General features: G+C 37.3%; 1 protein-coding gene and 1 pseudogene across 1 annotated transcript in view; both read right to left on the bottom strand.

Moving 5' to 3' along the window:
• The window catches only part of MS4A14 (membrane spanning 4-domains A14), a 36,055-nt gene extending 17,281 nt beyond the window's left edge, over nucleotides 1-18,774 (bottom strand). The window contains exons 1-5 of the mRNA XM_059710864.1: nucleotides 18,637-18,774; nucleotides 17,181-17,309; nucleotides 13,726-13,776; nucleotides 12,510-12,659; nucleotides 9,898-9,996 (exon numbers count right to left, since the gene is read on the bottom strand). Of these exons, the coding sequence (XP_059566847.1) occupies nucleotides 9,898-9,996; nucleotides 12,510-12,659; nucleotides 13,726-13,776; nucleotides 17,181-17,309; nucleotides 18,637-18,774 (567 nt within the window). The remainder of the gene's footprint in view (nucleotides 1-9,897; nucleotides 9,997-12,509; nucleotides 12,660-13,725; nucleotides 13,777-17,180; nucleotides 17,310-18,636) is intronic.
• LOC132241682 (nucleoporin NDC1-like) lies at nucleotides 14,446-16,570 on the bottom strand (annotated as a pseudogene).
• Nucleotides 18,775-19,243: the final 469 nt, after the last annotated feature.

Raw genomic sequence — 19,243 nt, forward strand, 5'->3', positions numbered from 1 at the left:
AAAAGGAATCCAAAGAGGACCACACCAAGACACATCATAATTAAAATGCCAAGAGCAAAAGACAAAGAGAGAATCTTAAAAGCAGCAAGAGAAAGAAAGTCAGTTACCTACATGGGAATACCCATACGACTGTCAGCTGATTTCTCAACAGAAACTTTGCAGGCCAGAAGGGAATGGCAAGAAATATTCAAAGTGATGAATACCAAGAACCTACAACCAAGATTACTTTATCCAGCAAAGCTATCATTTAGAATGGAAGGTCAGATAAAGAGCTTCACAGATAAGGAAAAGCTATAGGAGTTCATCACCACCAAACCAGTATTATATGAAATGCTGAAAGGTATCCTTTAAGAAGAGGAAGAAGAAGGAAAAGGTAAAGATACAAATTATGAACAACAAATATGCATCTATCAACAAGTGAATCTAAGAATCAAGTGAATAAATAATCTGGTGATCATAATAGAATCAGGGACATAGAAAGGGAATGGACTGACTATTCTTGGGGGGGAATGGGGTGTGGGAGATGCGGAAAGAGACTGGACAAAAATCGTGCACCTATGGAAAAGGACAGTGGGTGGGGAGTGAGGGTGGAGGGTGGGGCGGGAACTGGGAGGAGGAGATTTATGGGGGGAAAAAGAGGAACAAATGTAATAATCTGAACAATAAAGATTTAATTAAAAAATAAAATTAAATTAAATAAAAATTTAAAAAAAGAATAAAAATGGTGACAAACAAGTATCTATCAATAATAACTTTAAATATAAGTGGATTAAATGCCCCAATCAAAAGACATAGGGTAGCTGAGTGGATAAGAAAACATGACCCATATATCTGCTATCTACAGGAAACCCACCTCAGAAAAAAAGACGCACGCAGACTGATGGTGAAGGGATGGAAAAAGGGTTTTCAGGCAAATGGAAATGAAAAAAAAAGCTGAGGTAGCAATACTTATATCTGACAAATTAAATCTCAAAGTGAAGGACATAAAAAGAGATAAGGAAGGCCACTTCATAATACTAAAGGGAGCAATCCAACAAGAAGAAATAACTCTGGTCAACATATACACACCCAATATAGGAGCACCCAAATACATTAAAAAAAAAAACTTATGGAGGAGATCAAGGGAGAGATTGAAAGCAATACAATCATAGTAGGGGACTTTAATACCCCACTATCACCATTGGACAAATCCTCTAAACAAAAAATCAGCAAAGAAACATCAATCCTAAATGAATCACTAGATCAGATGGAATTAACTGACCTCTTCAGAACATTTCACCCCAAAGCCACAGACTATACATTCTTCTCAAGTGCGCATGGGTCATTTTCAAAGATAGACCATATATTGGGTCACAGGCAAAGTCTCTTCAAATTCAAGAAGATAGAAATCATATCAAGGATCTTCTCTGATCACAATGGCATAAAACTGGAAATCAACTATGATGAAAACAATCCAAAAAAATCTAAAACATGGAGACTAAATAGCACGCTATTAAACAATGACTGGGTTACCAGAGAGATCAAAGAAGAAATAAAAAACATCATGGCAAAAAATGACAATGAAAACACAACAATCCAAAACCTATGGGAAACAGCAAAAGCAGTCTTGAGAGGGAAGTTCATAGCTCTACAAGCCTACTGCAAAAAAACAAGAAACAATGATAATAAATTACCTAACCCTACAACTCAAAGAGTTAGAAAGAGAGCAACAAGAAAAGCCTAGTGTAAGCAGAAGGAAGGAAATAATAAAGATCAAAGCAGAGATAAACGACATAGGGAGCAAAGAACAATACAAAAGATCAACAAAACCAAGAGCTGGTTCTTTGAAAGGATAAACAAGATTGATGAACCTCTAGCCAGGCTCACTAAGAAGCAAAGAGAGAGGACCCAAATAAACAAAATCAGAAATGAAAGAGGAGAAATAACAACAGACCCCACAGAAATACATAGTTAAAAAATACTATGAACAACTCTACTACCAACAAACTAGACAACCTGGAGGAAATGGGCATATTCCTAGAAAAATACAACCTTCCAAAACTCAATCAGGAAGAATCTAAAAATATCAATAGGCCAATAACTATGGAAAAAATTGAAGCAGTAATCAAAGAGCTTCCAGCAAACAAAAGCCTGGGGCCAGACAGCTTCACAGGGGAGTTTTACCAAACATTCAAGCAAGAACTAAAACCTATCCTCCTCAAACTATTCCAAAAAATTCAAGAGTAAGGAACACTTCCAGCTCATTCTATGAAGCCAGCATCACCCTAATACCAAAACCAGATAAAGACAACACAATAAAAGAGAATTACAGGCCAATATCCCTCATGAACATAGATGCAAAAGTCCTCAACAAAATCCTAGTAAATCGGATCCAGCAGTGCATCAGAAACATCATACATCTTGACCAAGTAGGATTTATCACAGGGATGCAAGGATGGTACAATATCCACAAATCAATAAACATAATACATCAGATAAACAAATTGAGAGATTAAAACAACATAGTCATACCAATTGATGCAGAAAAGGCATTTGACAAAATCCAACACCCATTTTTGATAAAAACTCTCAGCAAGGTGGGAATAGAAGGATCATAACTCAACTTAATAAAAGCCATATATGACAAACCCAGAGCCAACATCATACTCAATGGGCAAAAACTAAAACCATTTACCCTAAGAACAGGCACAAGACAGGGATGCCCACTCTCACCACTCCTGTTCGACATAGTACTGGAAGTACCAGCCGTTGTGATCAGACAAGAAGAAGAAATAAAAGGCATCCAGACTGGGAAAGAAGAAGTAAAACTGTCCTTATTCGCAGATAACATGATATTGTACATAAAAAACCATAAAGACTCCATCAAAAAACTATTAGAATTCAGCAATGTAGCAGGATATAAAATTAATGCCAAGAAATCTATGGCATTTCTGTAAACTGATAGTGAACTTACAGAAAGAGATACTAAAAAAGCAATCCCATTTACTATCACACCAAAAAAATTAAGATACCTAGGAATAATAAACTTAACTAAAGAGGTAAAAGACCTGTACTCAGAAAACTACAGGATGTTGAAAAAATATAGAGGAAGACATAAACAGATGGAAGACCATACCATGTTCATGGCTTGGTAGAATCAGCATCATTAAAATGTCCATACTACCCAAAGCAATCTATAAATTCAACACATTTCCATAAAAATACCAATGACATATTTCACAGAATGAGAACGAACTCGCTAAAAATTCATCTGAAATAAAAAAAAAAAAGACCCCGAGTAGCTGCAGTGATCCGGAGAAAGAAGAACAAAGTAGGTGGGATCTCAATACAAGATATCAAGCTGTATTACAAAGCCACTGTTCTCAAAACTGTCTGGTACTGGCACAAGAATAGGCATATAGATCAATATAGAGAACCCAGAAATTGACCCAAACTAATATGCTCAATTAATATTTGAAAAAGGAGGCAAGAACATACAGTGGAGTCAAGACAGTCTCTTCAATAAATGGTGCTGGGAAAATTGGACAGATACATGCAAAAACATGAAACTAGACCACCAACTTACACCATACACAAAAATAAATTCAAAATGGATAAAGGACTTAAATGTACAACGGGAAACCATAAAAATACTAGAGGAATCTAAAGGCAACAAAATCTCAGACTTATGCCAAAGCAATTTCTTCACCAATATATCTCCTAGGGCATTAGAAACTAAAGAGAAAATAATCAAATGGGACTACATCAAAATTAAAAGCTTTTGCACAGCAAATGAATCCATCAACAAAACAATAAAAAAGCCCACTGCATGGGAGAACATATTTGCCAATGTTATCACCGATAAGGGTTTAATCTCCAACATTTATAGGGAACTCATACAACTTAACAAAAGGAAGATAAACAATCCAATAAAAAAATGGGCAAAGGACCTAAATAGACACTTTTCAAAAGAGGACATTCAGAAAGTCAAGAGACATATGAAAACATGTTCAAAGTCACTAATCATCCGAGAAATGCAAATCAAAACAACAATGAGGTACCATCTCACACCTGTCAGAAAGGCTATCATCAACAAATCAAAAAACGACAAGTGCTGGAGAGGATGCAGAGAAAAAGGAACACTCATGCATTGCTGGTGGGAATGCAGACTGGTGCAGCCACTATGGAAGACAGTATGGAGTTTCCTCAAAAAGTTAAAAATGGAACTCCCATTTGACCCATTGATCCCGCTGCTAGGAATATATCCCAAGAAACCAGAAACACCAATCAGAAAGGATATATACATCCCTATGTTCATAGCAGCACAATTTACCATAGCTAAGATTTGGAAACAGCCTAAGTGCCCATCAATGGATGAATGGATTAGAAAACTGTGGTACACAATGGAATACTATGCTGCTGTAAAAAAAGAAGGAATTCTTACCATTTGCAACAGCATGGATGGAACTAGAGAGCATTATGCTAAGTGAAATAAGCCAGTCAGTGAAAGAAAAATACCACATGATCTCATTCATTTATGGATAATAAAGAGTCTTATAAACTGATGAACAAAAATAGATACACAGGCAGAACAGCATTAAACAGACTGTCGAACTACAGCAGGAAGGAGTGGGTTGGTGGGGGGTAAGAGATCAACCAAAGGACTTGTATGCATGCATATAAGCATAACCAAAGGACACAAGACACTGGGGGGTAAGGGAGGCTGGGGGAAGGTCAAGGGAAACAAAAGGAGACAAATGTACTACTGTTTGTAATATTTTAAGCAATAAATAAAAGAAAGTAAAAAAAAAAGAAACATCAATTATAAAAAAATAAAAATAAATAAAAAGCTTCTGCACAGTAAAAGAAACCATCATCAAAACAACAAGAGAACCCACTGCATGAGAGAACATATTTTCCAATGATAACTCCTATAAGAGTTTAATCTCCAACATTTATAGGGAACTCATGCAACTTAACAAAAGGAAGACAACCCAATCAAAAAATGAGCAACTGATCTAAATAGATACTTTTCGAAATAAGACATAAGAAAGGCCAAGTGACAAATGAAAACATGCTCAAAGTGACTAATCATCTGAGAGATGCAAATTAAAACGACAATGAGGTACCATCTCACACCTGTCAGACTGGCTATCATCAACAAATCAACAAATGGCAATGCGGGCAAGGATGTGGAGAAAAAGGAACACTGGTGCACTGCTGGTGGGAATGCAGACTGGTGCAGCCATTGTGGAGAACAGTATGGAATTTCTTCAAAAAACTAAAAATGGAACTTCCATTTGACCCAGTGATCCCACTTCTAGGAATATATCCCAAGAAACCAGAAACACCAATCAGAAAGGATATATGCACCCCTATGTTCATAGCAGCACAATTTACCATAGCTAAGATTTGGAATCAGCCTAAGGGCCCATCAGCAGATGAGTGGATTAAAAAACGTTGGCATGGGTCAGCTTTAGCTCAAGCGGTTACTTCGGATTCTGCTTGTTGCAGACACATAAAAACGTTGGCACATCTATGCAATGGAATACTATGCCGCATTAAAAAGGAAGGAACTCCTACCATTTGCAAGAGCATGGATGGAGCTGGAGAGCATTATGCTAAGTGAAATAAGTCAGTCAGGGAAAGATAAATATCACATGATCTCACTCATTTGTGGACTATAATGAACAACATAAACCGATGAACAAAAATAGATATAGAGACAGAGAAGCATCGATCAGATGCTCAAACCTCAGAGGGAAGGTAGGGGAGGGTGGGGCTAAGGGGGAGAGATCAACCACAGGACTTGTATGCATGCATATAAGCATAACCAATGGACACAGACAACAGGAGGTGAGGGAGGGGGCAAGACTGGGGGGATGAGGGGACAATGGGGGGATAAAGACAAATTTGTAATACCTTAATCAATAAAAAAAAATTTTAATTACATAATCATATCAGTTGATGCATAAAAAGCATTTGACAAAATCCAACATTCTTTCCTGATAAAAACTCTCAGCAAAGTGAGAATATAGGGACCATAACTCACATTAATAAAAGCCTTATATGACAAACCTACAGCCAACATCATACTCAATGGGCAAAAACTCATTTCCCCTAGAACAGGAATAAGACAGGGATGCCCACTTTCACCACTCATGTTCAACATAGCATTTAAAGTGCTAGCCATAGTGATCAGAGAAGAAGAAAAAATAAAAAGGTATCCAAATTGGAAAAGAAGAAGTAAAACAGTCATTATTCGCTGATGACATGATACTGTACATAGAAAACTCTAAAGACTCCATCAAAAAATTACTAGACTTAATAAATGAATTCGGCAATGTAGCAGGATACAAAATTAACACCCAGAAATCTATGGCCTTTTTATATACCAATAATGAACTCACAGAAAGAGAAACAAAAAATAAAAATCCCAGTTACCATTGCAACAACAACAAAAATGAAAATACCTAGAAACAAACTTAACTAAGGAGGTAAAAGACTGTGATCAAAAAACTACAGGACATAGGAAAAAAAGAGATAGAGAAAGACATAAACAAATAGAAGAATATACCATGTTCATGGATTGGTAGAATCAGCATCATTAAAATGTCCATACTACCCAAAGCAATCTATAAATTCAACACATTTCCAAAAAAATACCAATGACATATTTCACAGAACGAGAACGAACTCGCTAAAAATTCATCTGGAATAAAAAAAAGACCCCGAAGAGCTGCAGTGATCCGGAGAAAGAAGAACAAAGTAGGTGGAATCTCAATACCAGATATCAAGCTGTATTACCAAGCCACTGTTCTCAAAACTGTCTGGTACTGGCACAAGAACAGACATATAGACCAATGGAACAGAACAGTGAACCCAGAAATCAACCCAAGCTATTATGCTCAATTAATATTTGACAAAGGAGGCAAGAACATACAATGGAGTCAAGACAGTCTCTTCAGTAAATGGTTTTGGGAAAATTGGACAGATACATGCAAAAAAAAAAAAAAAAAGGGAAACTAGACCACCAACTTATACCATACAAAAAAAAAACTCAAAATCAATAAAGGACTTAAACATAAGAAAGGAAACCATAAAAATCTTAGAAGAATCTATAGACAGCAAAATATCCACATATGTCATAGCAATATCTTTACCGATATAGCTGCTAAGACAATGGAAACAAAGGAGAAAATAAACAAATGGGACTACATAAAATAAAAAATAAAAGCTTCTGCACAGCAAAAGAATCCATCAACAAAACAACAAGAGCACCCACTGCATAGGAGAACATATTTGCCAATGTTATATCCTATAAGGGTTTAATCTCCAAAATTTATAGGGAACTTACACAGCTTAACAAAAGGAAGATAAACAATCTAATCAAAAAATGGGCAAAGAAGCCTAAATAGACACTTTTCAAAAGTGGACATACAGAAGGCCAAGAGACATATGAAAAATATGCTCAAAGTCACTAATCATCTGAGAGATGCAAATCAAAATGACAATGAGGTTACCATCTCACACCTGTCAGAATAGCTATCATCAACAAATCAACAAATGACAAGTGCTGGTGAGGATGTGGAGAAAAAGCAATCCTCGTGCACTGCTGGTAGGAATGCAAACTGGTGTAGCCACTGTGGAAAATAGCATGGAGTTTCCTTAAAAAATTAAAAATGGAACTCCCATTTGACTCAGTAGTCAATCTCACTCCTAGATATCCCAAGAAATCAGAAACACCAATCAGAAAGGATATATGCATCCCTGTGTTCATAGCAGCACAATATACAATAGCTAAGATTTGGAAACAGCCTAAGTGCCCATCAGCAGATGAGTGAATTAAAAAATGGTGGTACATCTACACAATGGAATACTATGCTGCTGTAAAAAAAAAAAGAAAGAAAGAAAGGAAGGAAGAAAGAAAGAAAGAAAGAAAGAAAGAAAGAAAGAAAGAAAGAAAGAAAGAAAGAAAGAAAGAAAGAAAGAAAGAAAGAAAGAACTCTTATCATTTGTAACAGCATGGATGGACATTGAGAGCATTATGCTAAGCTAAATAAGCCAGTTGGAGAAAGAAAAATATCACATGATCTCACTCATGTGTGGAATACAATGAACAACATAAACTGATTAACAAAAATAAATCCAGAGACATAGAAGCATTAAACAGATTGTCCAACCTCAGAGGGAAGTCAGGGGAGTGGGATGGGTAAGAGAACAACCAAAGGACTTGTAAGCATAACCAATGGACACAGACAGTAGGGGAGTGAGGCCATGTCTTAGGGGATGGGAGTGGCTGGGGGGAGCTCAATAAGGAGGGAGCTACATACATAATACTTTCAACAGTAAAGAATTTAAATTTTTAAAAAAAATTAAATTTAAAAAAAGTTGACTAAAAATTTGAACAGACACATCTCACAAAAGGATATATAAATGAACAATAAGCACATAGAAATAGTTTCATCATCTTTTTTCATCAGGGAAATGCAAATTAAAGCTATGGACACTACATAATCACTAGAATGACTATATTATTAATGACTATATTATTAATACAACTGAAAATTCAAATGTTGCTAATTATATGGAGCAGCTGCACCTTTCATATTGCTGATAAGAATGCAAAATGGTATAGTCAGTTTGAAGAACTGTTTGGCATTTTCTTAATAAACATCCACTTGCCATATAACCTAGCAATCAAATCCTAGATACAACACACCAAGATACATGAAAACATATGTTCACACAAAGACAGTAACTCAAATGCCTATCAAAAAGTAAATGGGTAAACAGAATGTGGTATATCCTTACATAAAAGGATAAAACCAGCCTTAGCTACTGTGGCTCAATTGGTTAGGCATTGTCCAGTACACCAGGGGTTGCTGGTTCGATTCTTGATAGGGGGTGTGCAGGATGCAGCCGATGTTTCTCTCACTCTCTCTCTCTCTCTCTCCCCCCCCCCAAAAAAAGAAAAATCAATAAAAATCTTTAAAGAAAGGAACAAACTATTGATACATGCTATGGCATAGATGAATCTTATAACATGTTACTGAGTGAAAAAAGCCAGACACAAAGAGTACTTATTTAAAATTACAGGTGTATGAAGGAAGTTTGAGACTATTTAACTGCAAAAGAGATTGCAAGAAAACTTTTTGGGTGACAGAAATACTCTACATTTTGATTGTGATGTTAGCTAAACAGGTATATACAATTTGTCAAAATTCCTTCAATGGTATTCTTAAAACTGGTGCATTTTAATGGTTTCAAATTATACTTCTATAAAGTTGATGTAAAAAAAGAGGGGGTGGGGACCACCTAAAACAGGGCCTGGAATTATGATCTGAGATTGAGGGAGCACTCTCTGGAACCACATTACTTGAGTCCAAAACCTGATGATATAGGATTCTGGAGAGGTGACTCCTTGTGCTTTAGTTCTTTTATATGTAAAATAAAGGTGTTCTAATATTTTTGTTAAGATTGAGTAAGTTGATGTTGATTATAACAATGACTGACAGTGTTCAGTAAGTATTGGCTCTAATGATTTTTATAGATTATATTAGTATCACTGTTAAATTATTCTGCTTTATCTCTGATGAGGGAATTACCTCACACACCCTTATGACCTAAGTATAAGTTCCTCATGTTACAGTCATATGGGTTCCTAGTAAGTCCTGGTCTTTCATATATTTTGGTAGTCAGGTAAGAAGCTATGTTGGAATGACTGGGGACAGCAGATAGAGCAAGAAAATAAAGCATAGTTGTCTCAAAGGGTGGAGTGCGCCTTCAGTTTTAAGCTTTTCCTAAAGTGGAAAGTTTTAGTTCAGCATCTGAGAACATTGCTCTGCACACAGATAGACCAGACATCACCTTGGAGTGTTCCAATGGGAACCATTCTCATAACAACATTGTACACACCTCATTTGACTTGGTCCAGCACTTGCTTCTGAAGGAGGCTGTAGTCACCGAGATGCTGAGCTCTGCTATGCTGAGGATCAGTAAGACCGACAAAATTCCCTGCAAAAAAATGAGGATGAGTAAATGCATTTGGGATCAAAGCTATTCCATTTTAAAGATCTAAGCCAAATACCACTTACACTGTATGACCAGGTAAAGCAAAACCCATATTTTATATGTGTCTGTAGCCATCAGTGATTGAAAAGTTTTCATCTTGTATCTTCCTGATAAGGAGGTGGAACTAACTCCAATGCATACAGAGGCCAGACAACCATCTTAAAAGAGTGAAACAGGAGGGGAGATGGTAGAAAGTAAAGGTATTTCTAGGATTCATACATTACTCAGTTCCAGGCAATAGTTACCATGTGGGAATATGGGTTCCATAATGCCTTGTCATTTTTCTTTCCCAGGGAAGCTGGATATACATATTTTTATGTGAAATTTTGCAGTTATTTATTTACTTGTGTAAATCAACTAGAACATATCTTCAGCCTGAATATAGTCTGATGATTGCTATTTTGCACACTCTGCTCCAAGAAGCAGCATGGAATACCATGGTTTTCAAAAAGCTTAGACACTGGAAACAGAAACAGTAGGGTGCAATTGGGTCCAAGGTTACACTTAACCTTGGACGGTGACTGAGTCTATATGAATCTTGATTTTTCTTCAACATATTCAAAAGCTTGGATATAACCCATTTGTTGATAAATCAATAGGTGTGAAGTGCCTACTGTGAATTTACTGGCTTCAGCTATTGAATAAGATACCTGGTTTTGGTTTTTGTGGAACTTTGTCATAGTAAGGAAAGCAGACAGTAAAAAATAATTAGGTAATTATTTACTTAACTAAATTGTGTTATGTGCTATGAAAAAGTATTGGGAGCTGTGCACAGTTATCACAGGAGATCTGACCAGGTTTGCATTGAGGGTAGAGATGCAATCAGGAAGGACCTCCTTTAAAAAGTGATGTTTATACTGAAATTAAAGAATGAGGAGGAGTTCATTGAGTAGGTGGAAAAGGGTAGGCACTGGGCTGGGAAACATTTGAAGCAAGAAAAAGCTGATCTTATGGTCCTGGGGCAGTGAGTACTTGACACAATAAGGAATTTCAGAAAGTGGCAAGAGAATAGAGTAAGAAAGATAAAGGCCTGAAATAATGTCAAGAAAGTAGGCAGGATAGGTTCTACAGGGTCCTACAAACCTTTTAAGATTGTTTACCAGAAGCCATTGACTTATGTCCTCAGATTTGCCTTTCAAAGTGATGACTGGCTTCAGTGTAGACAATGGATGGTCTTTGCAACAGAGGTCAGTCCAAGAGTTGTCTACAGTCCACTGTTCTGGCATTTTTAGTTTATGATGTGAGGGTTACAGCAAGGAATAGTGAAGTAATACAAGGGAGGTCTTGGAAGAAATCCTCCATGGTTCTATATACAGAGATTAATCCTGCAATGCCAGACCACGTGGGCAAGTAGGCAGCAGAGTTTCATTTACATGGGGACTTAACCCTTCCAGTATACATTTCTTCCTGGTTTATACTAAAGTAATGTATAGTAGTGGCATTCTGTTCACTAGGAAAAGGGTACGAATTATAATGCCAAATAATATTGTTGGCCTAATTAGGACCAGGTTTTGTCCCTTGCTTTCCTTAATAACCTTTTATAAGTTTAAGTCTGGAATTTATCTCAGAACATATGGGAACACCCTGAGACTCACTTTAATGAGTGATTATGAGGATTAAATAAGATCTCACATTGAATAACTGATAGCTCTTTTTCCTTTCCTTCTTCATTGGGGGAGATAGTTTCTCATGATTTCACTTCACTTCCACCCAAATGGGTCAAATCTCATTAACAATATAAGATCAAAGCCATTAAGATGTGGCTTAAATAAAATAAAACCCCAGGATTTGCTTGGGGAAGTAGAAGGAAATGCCTTTTGGAATTATTGACATGCATAAAAATAATCCCATTGGATGCCTTTTAGATAAATATGTAAAAGTATACCTACAGTTCTATTTCCTAGTAAAGATACCTCTCATCTGCTTTAATGAATAACATTGCTACATTTATATAAAATTATTTCTAAAATTATTAACATGCTTTACTAAGTGAATTAAACACCTTCTCCTACTGCATTTTGGTTTTAGTACTGAGTAAACATTTTAGATCATTCTGTTCCTTATTAATGCTGAAAAGATAAATTTTAATCCAATCCATGTCAACCTTAATGGTAATAGCTAGAACCTATTGACTACACTGTACCAGCTAGTATTATAATTTAAGTAATCCTCTCAACAACCCGATGATGTAGGCATTCTTATGGTCTTCATTTTCCACATGAGGAAAACTGAAGCTCAGAGAAGACAAAATGTTAGGCCAAGGTCACAAGCTTATAAGTGACAAAACCAGGATTTCAAATCCAAACACTGTGGCTGTTAAATCACAATATGGTCCTCAGCATTCAGTTCAAATGTAGATACATCATCAATTATTGAAATAAAAATTAGTGAATTGATGCGTGACTATAGCTCAGATAAGATTATACAGATTCATTGTAGAGAATGAAACCACTTACATTGTAAAGGACTCTACCTATAACACATATTCCTTCGAGGGAAGGCATCTTGCAGTAATGGTGCTGATATTGAAAGCTGATAATGGTGAGAGTGATCCCAGCCACCGCAGCCAAAGTACTGATCACATTCATGGCCATGACGCTTTGCCCCTGGAAAAGTTTTTTAAAATAAGTAAATAATTTAAAAATCAAACCAAAACAAAAATACCTTGTAAGAAATTCTTAATGCATTTATCTTTCTAGATACCCCTCTAGGATGAACTGCTCCATCAGGTCAGTCTGCTCAAAAGGCTTGATTAACTTAAATCCTGATTCATCAAAGACAGAAGACAATCTGCTTTAATATAAGCCAGGAAGCCAAGAAAGAGAACGGGTGGAGTAAGGATGCACTATGGTTAATACTTAAGGAAATGTTTATTTCATTCAGATGCAACACCTTTCACAATAGATAAGCAAAATAGTGTGTAGAAATTATCTTGGCATTATAATTGGACCTGATTCTCAGTCTAGTCAACTAGGACCTTTTACAAGGGAATTAATCTCTTGGAATCTCCATTTGTATCCTTAAAAATGAGAGTGATGACATCTAATTTTAGCATGCATTTATTGACCTATTTTAATAAATACTTAGCGTGTACCAGCTATATGTCAGACACTGACTTGGGCCCCTGGGAAGGTGAAGGTGGGAGAGGGGCCACAAATTGTTCCCAATTAAAAACCATTTTTCATGTCATTGCACAAAGAAACTAATTACTAAACTTTTACAATACTCCAAAAAAATATATTTTTGCCAATCTGACAAAATAATAGGTATAATTTTGATTCACCTATTAGATGGATATTGTTGTGTTGGCTACTGTCATTTTTTTATTTGACAATCTAAGGGGAAAGAGGTCAGTGCCCATGACTAACTAGTCAGGTATTGCATGTTTTAAACTTTTTTTGTGGCACACCAGTTGAAAATCATTGAGTCAGAGGAACATAGGACGGTTTCTAATAAGCAATTCTTTCAGTTTAGTTGACCAGAGAATAAGGAACCAGTAGAAAGATGTAGAGTTAATGGCTACACTGACAAACAGGAATTACTTGAACTGCAAATTTGATGTATAAAGATTTTCCTGAGAGACCCTAGATTCCTAAAGGCTTTATACACAAAGATGAGATAAAGCAAGTAGATAATTTTAAATTATAAAGAAGTCACAAAAAAATGACTTACCATATGTTTTTTATCCCAGTTGAGTCCTGTGAAATATCCTGTAGTAATAAACTTTTAAAAAGAAAGGAGACCAAAGTTAACAGGTGATAAATTTCACCACCTCAACATAGTTTACTCTGGAGATTATATTTTAATGTATTTGTCTGTGATTCTCCCAAACCTCCCAGTCTTTCCACCTGAGCATCAGAAGAGGAGATGTAAGAGATGCTCAGCACTACCCAAAGACTCTTTGCTAGGATCAGCTGGGAGAAGCAGGCCCCTCTTTGAGTTCTAAGGTATTCCTCTCAGATGTTTGGCCCAGCTGGGCTCCAAAACAAAAGATAATTCTGGGTTCTGGGTCTGAAAAGGGGAAAGGTGAACTGTGTCTGCTCTGAGCAGATGGCAGGAGACTTTCTCAGGCTGGAACTCTCTAAGCAAAGGCTGATATGGGGGCCAGAATCTAGTATAATGATCTCAGCCATTTTGGGGTCGGGGGAGAATTGAAGAAAGATTTTATTGTAACGCGCACACAATAAGTAACTAGTACAAAAAAGGCCATTTCTGGTAATTCTGTTGATAATTTCTTTCCATGATTTCTCCCATTAAAGTACAGTTTTCAAAGCAACCACCATGACAAAGGAAGCATCGAATTAGTCTATTTTCTTCTGTTGCACGAATGCCGAATACTTACTGTCCCATCTATAGTTGTATCAGCAGTGTAATGAACACAGTGTATACTAACTATTCTCTGAACTCCAAGAACTGTTGAAGTCTCTGCTGATCTTCTGCAGATGCTTAAACAACATTCAGATGTTGACAAATGTAGTAGTTATTTGATAGACAACAGTTTTTAGTGGTGCTGTAAATACAAATCTTAATTTTTATAAGAAGCATCCACAGGGTTCCTGAAATCCAAGGTGGAATTTAGGAATCATGAAGAAGCTTGGAGTACTTGTCAACTACCCCTTGTAGCATTAACAATAATTACTGGTAGTGTAAATTGGACAATACCAAATCTATCTTCTGTAAATGCTGCTGCCACTGAGACAGACCTTCTAATGCCCACCCAAATATCTGGGGGGGAAACCCAGCCTGAATGGAGGCTTCTGGATGCATACTGAAAAAATACATTATCAGCACCCATTTTGACAAGAAATTCTTAATTTGTTCACATTTATTCTAAATCTATAATAAATCACCCTGGGCTGTCTAGAAAATTCATTCATTTGCTGATCAGAAGCAGAAGTCCATAATCTTGGCCCTTTTCTTATTAGCTGAGAACACTGAGGTGACCCATAGCAGGCGTTTACATAAAAAGTTCCATCCATCCAACTCATTACACTAGAGCCAAATGGGGACCCAAGGGGACTTGCAACATCGGTGTTGGTAATTTTGAGAAAACCAGTGATGTCTTTACTAATGGTAGCAATGAAGGTTGAGGCATATGACTAAATTTTGGGGTCTGAAAAGTAGTTTCTTCTGGAGAATTCAATTTCTTAGGTTCCATTGAGTATGAGGAAGGCATTACTCTTCCATTTGTAATAGCAGCTTCTTGGCAGAGAACCAGTTTCTAAGTCATATCATTTAAAATATTCAAACACTCTCTTGAAATGGCTGTCTGATTATGGGGATAGCCACCTGGGTGTCTAAGACTAAAACCCTCTTGTCTTCATGAAAGAGGCTATTGACAAAGCAACATCAGGTCCTGCAAGGCCTAGTAGTCTATGATGAGGGCCAGATTGCTGTTCAAAATTCCCTGTTACTCATTGAACAGACTGTCCAACCTCAGAGGGAAGGCAGGGGAGGGGAAGAGGGGTAAGAGTTCATCCAAAGGACTTGTATGCATGCATATAAGCATAACCAAAGAACACAGACAGTAGAGAGGGTGAGGTCATGTGCTGGGGGTGGGAGCGGTTGGGGAAAAGTCAATGGGGGAAAAAGGAGACGTATTTAATACTTTCAACAATAAATAATTTAAATTTTTTTTAAAAAAATTTGTTTTAAAAATACGGAGGCATATTACATGATAAGGCACCTAATTCTAAGAGCAATTCACCAGTTCTCTCAGAGAGGTTTTACTTATCAGAACTCTCAGCACCTAGCACACTACTGAAGATATACTTTGTGCTCAGTAAATATCTTTTCAATGAAGAGTGGAGTTTTTAACAAGCAGTCTGCCAGGATTTAAAATTCATGCCTGCAGATCACACAAAGTCACACTGGGAAAATTCCTGTTGTGAAATGGGCAAGTGAGGAGTTGTTCGGTTTGATTTTTCTACAGTGTGATATGTTTAGTTTGAAAATCATATTCAGTGTTATTTATATTTAGAAATGAAAACTCTACTAATTGTCTTTGAAATGCAAATTATTTAAAAGGCATGAAATATTTATGTTCATCTAAAGAGAACAGCGAATGCCCAGCTGGCGTGGTTCAGTGGTTGAGCATAGACCTATGAACCAGGAGGTCACTGTTTGGTTCCCGGTCAGGGCACATGCCTGAGTTGCAAGATTGCTCCCCAGTAGGGGGCATGCAGGAGAAGGCAGCCAATCAATGATTCTCTCTCATCAATAATGTTTATATCTCTCTCTCCCGCTCCCTTCCTCTCTGAAATCAATAAAAAGATGTTTAAAAAATAAAAATAAAGAGAGCAGGGATTTTAACAAATGAGACTACTATTTTTCATTTCATCCATTTGTTTATTGGATGATTCATTAATTCATCTACTGTGCATTAAGCATGAGTTTAGGTCCTGAGAATGTAACGGCAATTGAGACAATATCCTTACCCTCTTAGGAGTGTATGTTCTATTGGGGGAAACTCTAATGAGTCTACCCTTAAATATTGTGGCACAACAATGGGAACCATGGCTGTGAGGATTGGATGGAAATAGCACTATACTAAGAATTTTATTTATGGCTCTATAATTAACGAGATGAGTGACACTCATAAAATTGTCTTTTGGGATAACAAGGGGATTGAACCATAATAATTATCTTAAACTTCTTGTTAAGCTATGGAAGTCTGTGATTCTATGAGTGCTCGCTAGATATGTTTAAATTATTAACTTCTCTCAAACTCAATTTCCTTATTTGCAAAGGGGAAAATGGGATATTTACCCATCTAATCCCCTAGATTGGTAGAAAAGAGCTACTGCCTTACTACATACACAATGGGCATGGAAACCTTTAAATACTGAATACCTGAGAGTAGTTATTGCTATGATGATGATGATAGTGTCTAAATAGAGTCACTTTTACTGTGGAAGGGCCTGGTCTCCTTGGGGACCATGTTCACGGGATTCATTATTCTAGGATTCAAGACAGTCTTTATTTTTTTTTTATTGCTAAAGTATTACAAAGGGTATTACATATGTGTCCTTTTTTTTTCTGCCCTTGACAATCCCCTGGCCTTCCCTACCCCCCAGTGGCAAGACAGTCTTTATAATAATTTTTCTAAAGCTCCTGACAGTACTCACAATAAGTGCTCCCCAGAATGTATATCCTGTGCAGAAAACAAGTGGAAATTTTTGGGAGAAAAGGAAGTAATTAACTGCAAATATAGTTCCAACGCCCATAATGATCAAGGCAAGCAGGATCTGGATAGCCTGTGAAGAGAGAATTGGGTACATGAGGTCACAAGTGCCCAAGTCTTTGGACCTGCTCTCCCAGGTCCCTTGGGCTCCCCTCTAAGCTCCTTAATGCATTCCTCTTTCCATTGGCCAACCACGCTCAGATTTTCAGGGGCCCATTGTCTCTTTCCTCATCACATTTGCCTGGGTCCTTCAAGTTCAGATGGTTTACTCTTGTGCAACACTACTTGCTATATCTCCTGGTGTTACCAATTTATCTTGCATCAGATGAATTTGAGTATATGTCCTCTTCCTGAGGACAGAGACTACAAACTATTCACCCTTACCGTTTTTTCCCTTCTGTAGCATCTGCATCCTATTATTATCCCCACACCCCAACACACACACATTTCCCACATTCACTGTATGCTTTTGGGATTGTAGCTCAGCCCACTTCTCTAATACTTTATGAAGTTTGCTGATGCAGAGCAGAGAGACTAGGGTAAGGTTGTGTCTCATCTCTTTATGCAGCGGCCTGACAAGAGCGGAGAGTAACCTAGTGGACTTATCAGTCTGCAGGGAGGGGAACTCCATGGTGGTCGTGCAGGGTCAGTGGCTCTTCTCAGGGCAGAGCTGCTCCTTCAGCATTCCAGGCTTTGTTCCCAGGCCACACCTCTGTGTCACTGTGCCTGCCACAAGTAGTGAATTTACTCTTGTCCCTTCAATGTGCATGTATGACTGAAATTGTTCGTATGTGTATGTCCACTTTGTGGATGACTTTGGAGCATTGTGATTTTTAAAGAACTCCCAATGCCTTTAACAGCACGAAGTGGAAGTTTGAGCTCTCTTCCAATGGCTTTTGCTCCAAGCTCAGAGGTGCCACCACACCCTGATGTCACCTCCTCAATAAAATATTTGGAAAAATTACACCGATTTCTTACATCCCCTCTGCTATGATTCAAAGACAGTACTAACTCTTCATGAAACAGCGTGAGGATTTCCTCGGGGTCGGGGAGTTTGTAATTATAGGTAAATATTCTATTTCTCAGCGTTAAATACGCCCTCAGAAACATTACTAGGACATGAAGCACACTGCATGTTTCTAAACAGAATTTCTATTTATCTTGTTTATTAAAAAAAAAATCTAGGGAAATCGTATCATTGGCTCTTCTACTGATGATCTAATTATTTGTACAAGCAAATGACTTACAAGTATTTATGATTAATCAGGAAGGATACATTGTGGCTGAAGGGGACGAGGGGAGAGCCCACTCCCTTCCTGAAAAGCCTCTCTGGAAATATACATGGAGAAATAACCTCTTTGTTCCCTTCCAGGGAGACCCATGGATGGGAGAGGACTTACCCCCAAGACTCTTGGCTCTCCTTTGAGGAAATCCAGCAGAGAGCTATGAGGCCAATAGGGAAACGCAGTCAGTATAGTTTCTTTTGGTTGGACAGAGATGGTATGGGCCGATCTTTTGACCTTGAGTGATGGATCCATGATTCAATGGCAAGCTCTATAAAAAGATGGAATGAGTGAACATTGTAACCACCATCATGGTCTTCCCTCAGTCTTACATGGAGTCCCTAGCAATGAGCCCATAGTGACTTCTCCACTCAGTACTAGAACCACAGAATCATAGTCATTAAGTCATAGTGTCTTAGAATTCCAGAGCATATCCAGCCCCCTACCTTCCTGGTGAAGAATCCAGTTATCCACAAGACTTACTTTCTCATCAATTTATTTAGAAACAGACAATAAATGTAAAAACAAATTCCAGTATCTATATTCATGAAATATAAAGGAACTAAAATGTATAGAATATTTACTATGCTCTAAGTGCTGTACAAGGTGCTTGTTTTTAACATGTATTGAAAATATTTTAACAATTCTGCAGTGCTGAAGCTGAGGTACAGAAAGGCTAAGTTGCCTGAGATCACATACCATGGAATAGGGGAAGGAGTCAAAC

The sequence above is a fragment of the Myotis daubentonii genome, chromosome 9 (assembly GCF_963259705.1).
Source record: "Myotis daubentonii chromosome 9, mMyoDau2.1, whole genome shotgun sequence".
NCBI classification, from domain to species: Eukaryota; Metazoa; Chordata; class Mammalia; order Chiroptera; family Vespertilionidae; genus Myotis; species Myotis daubentonii.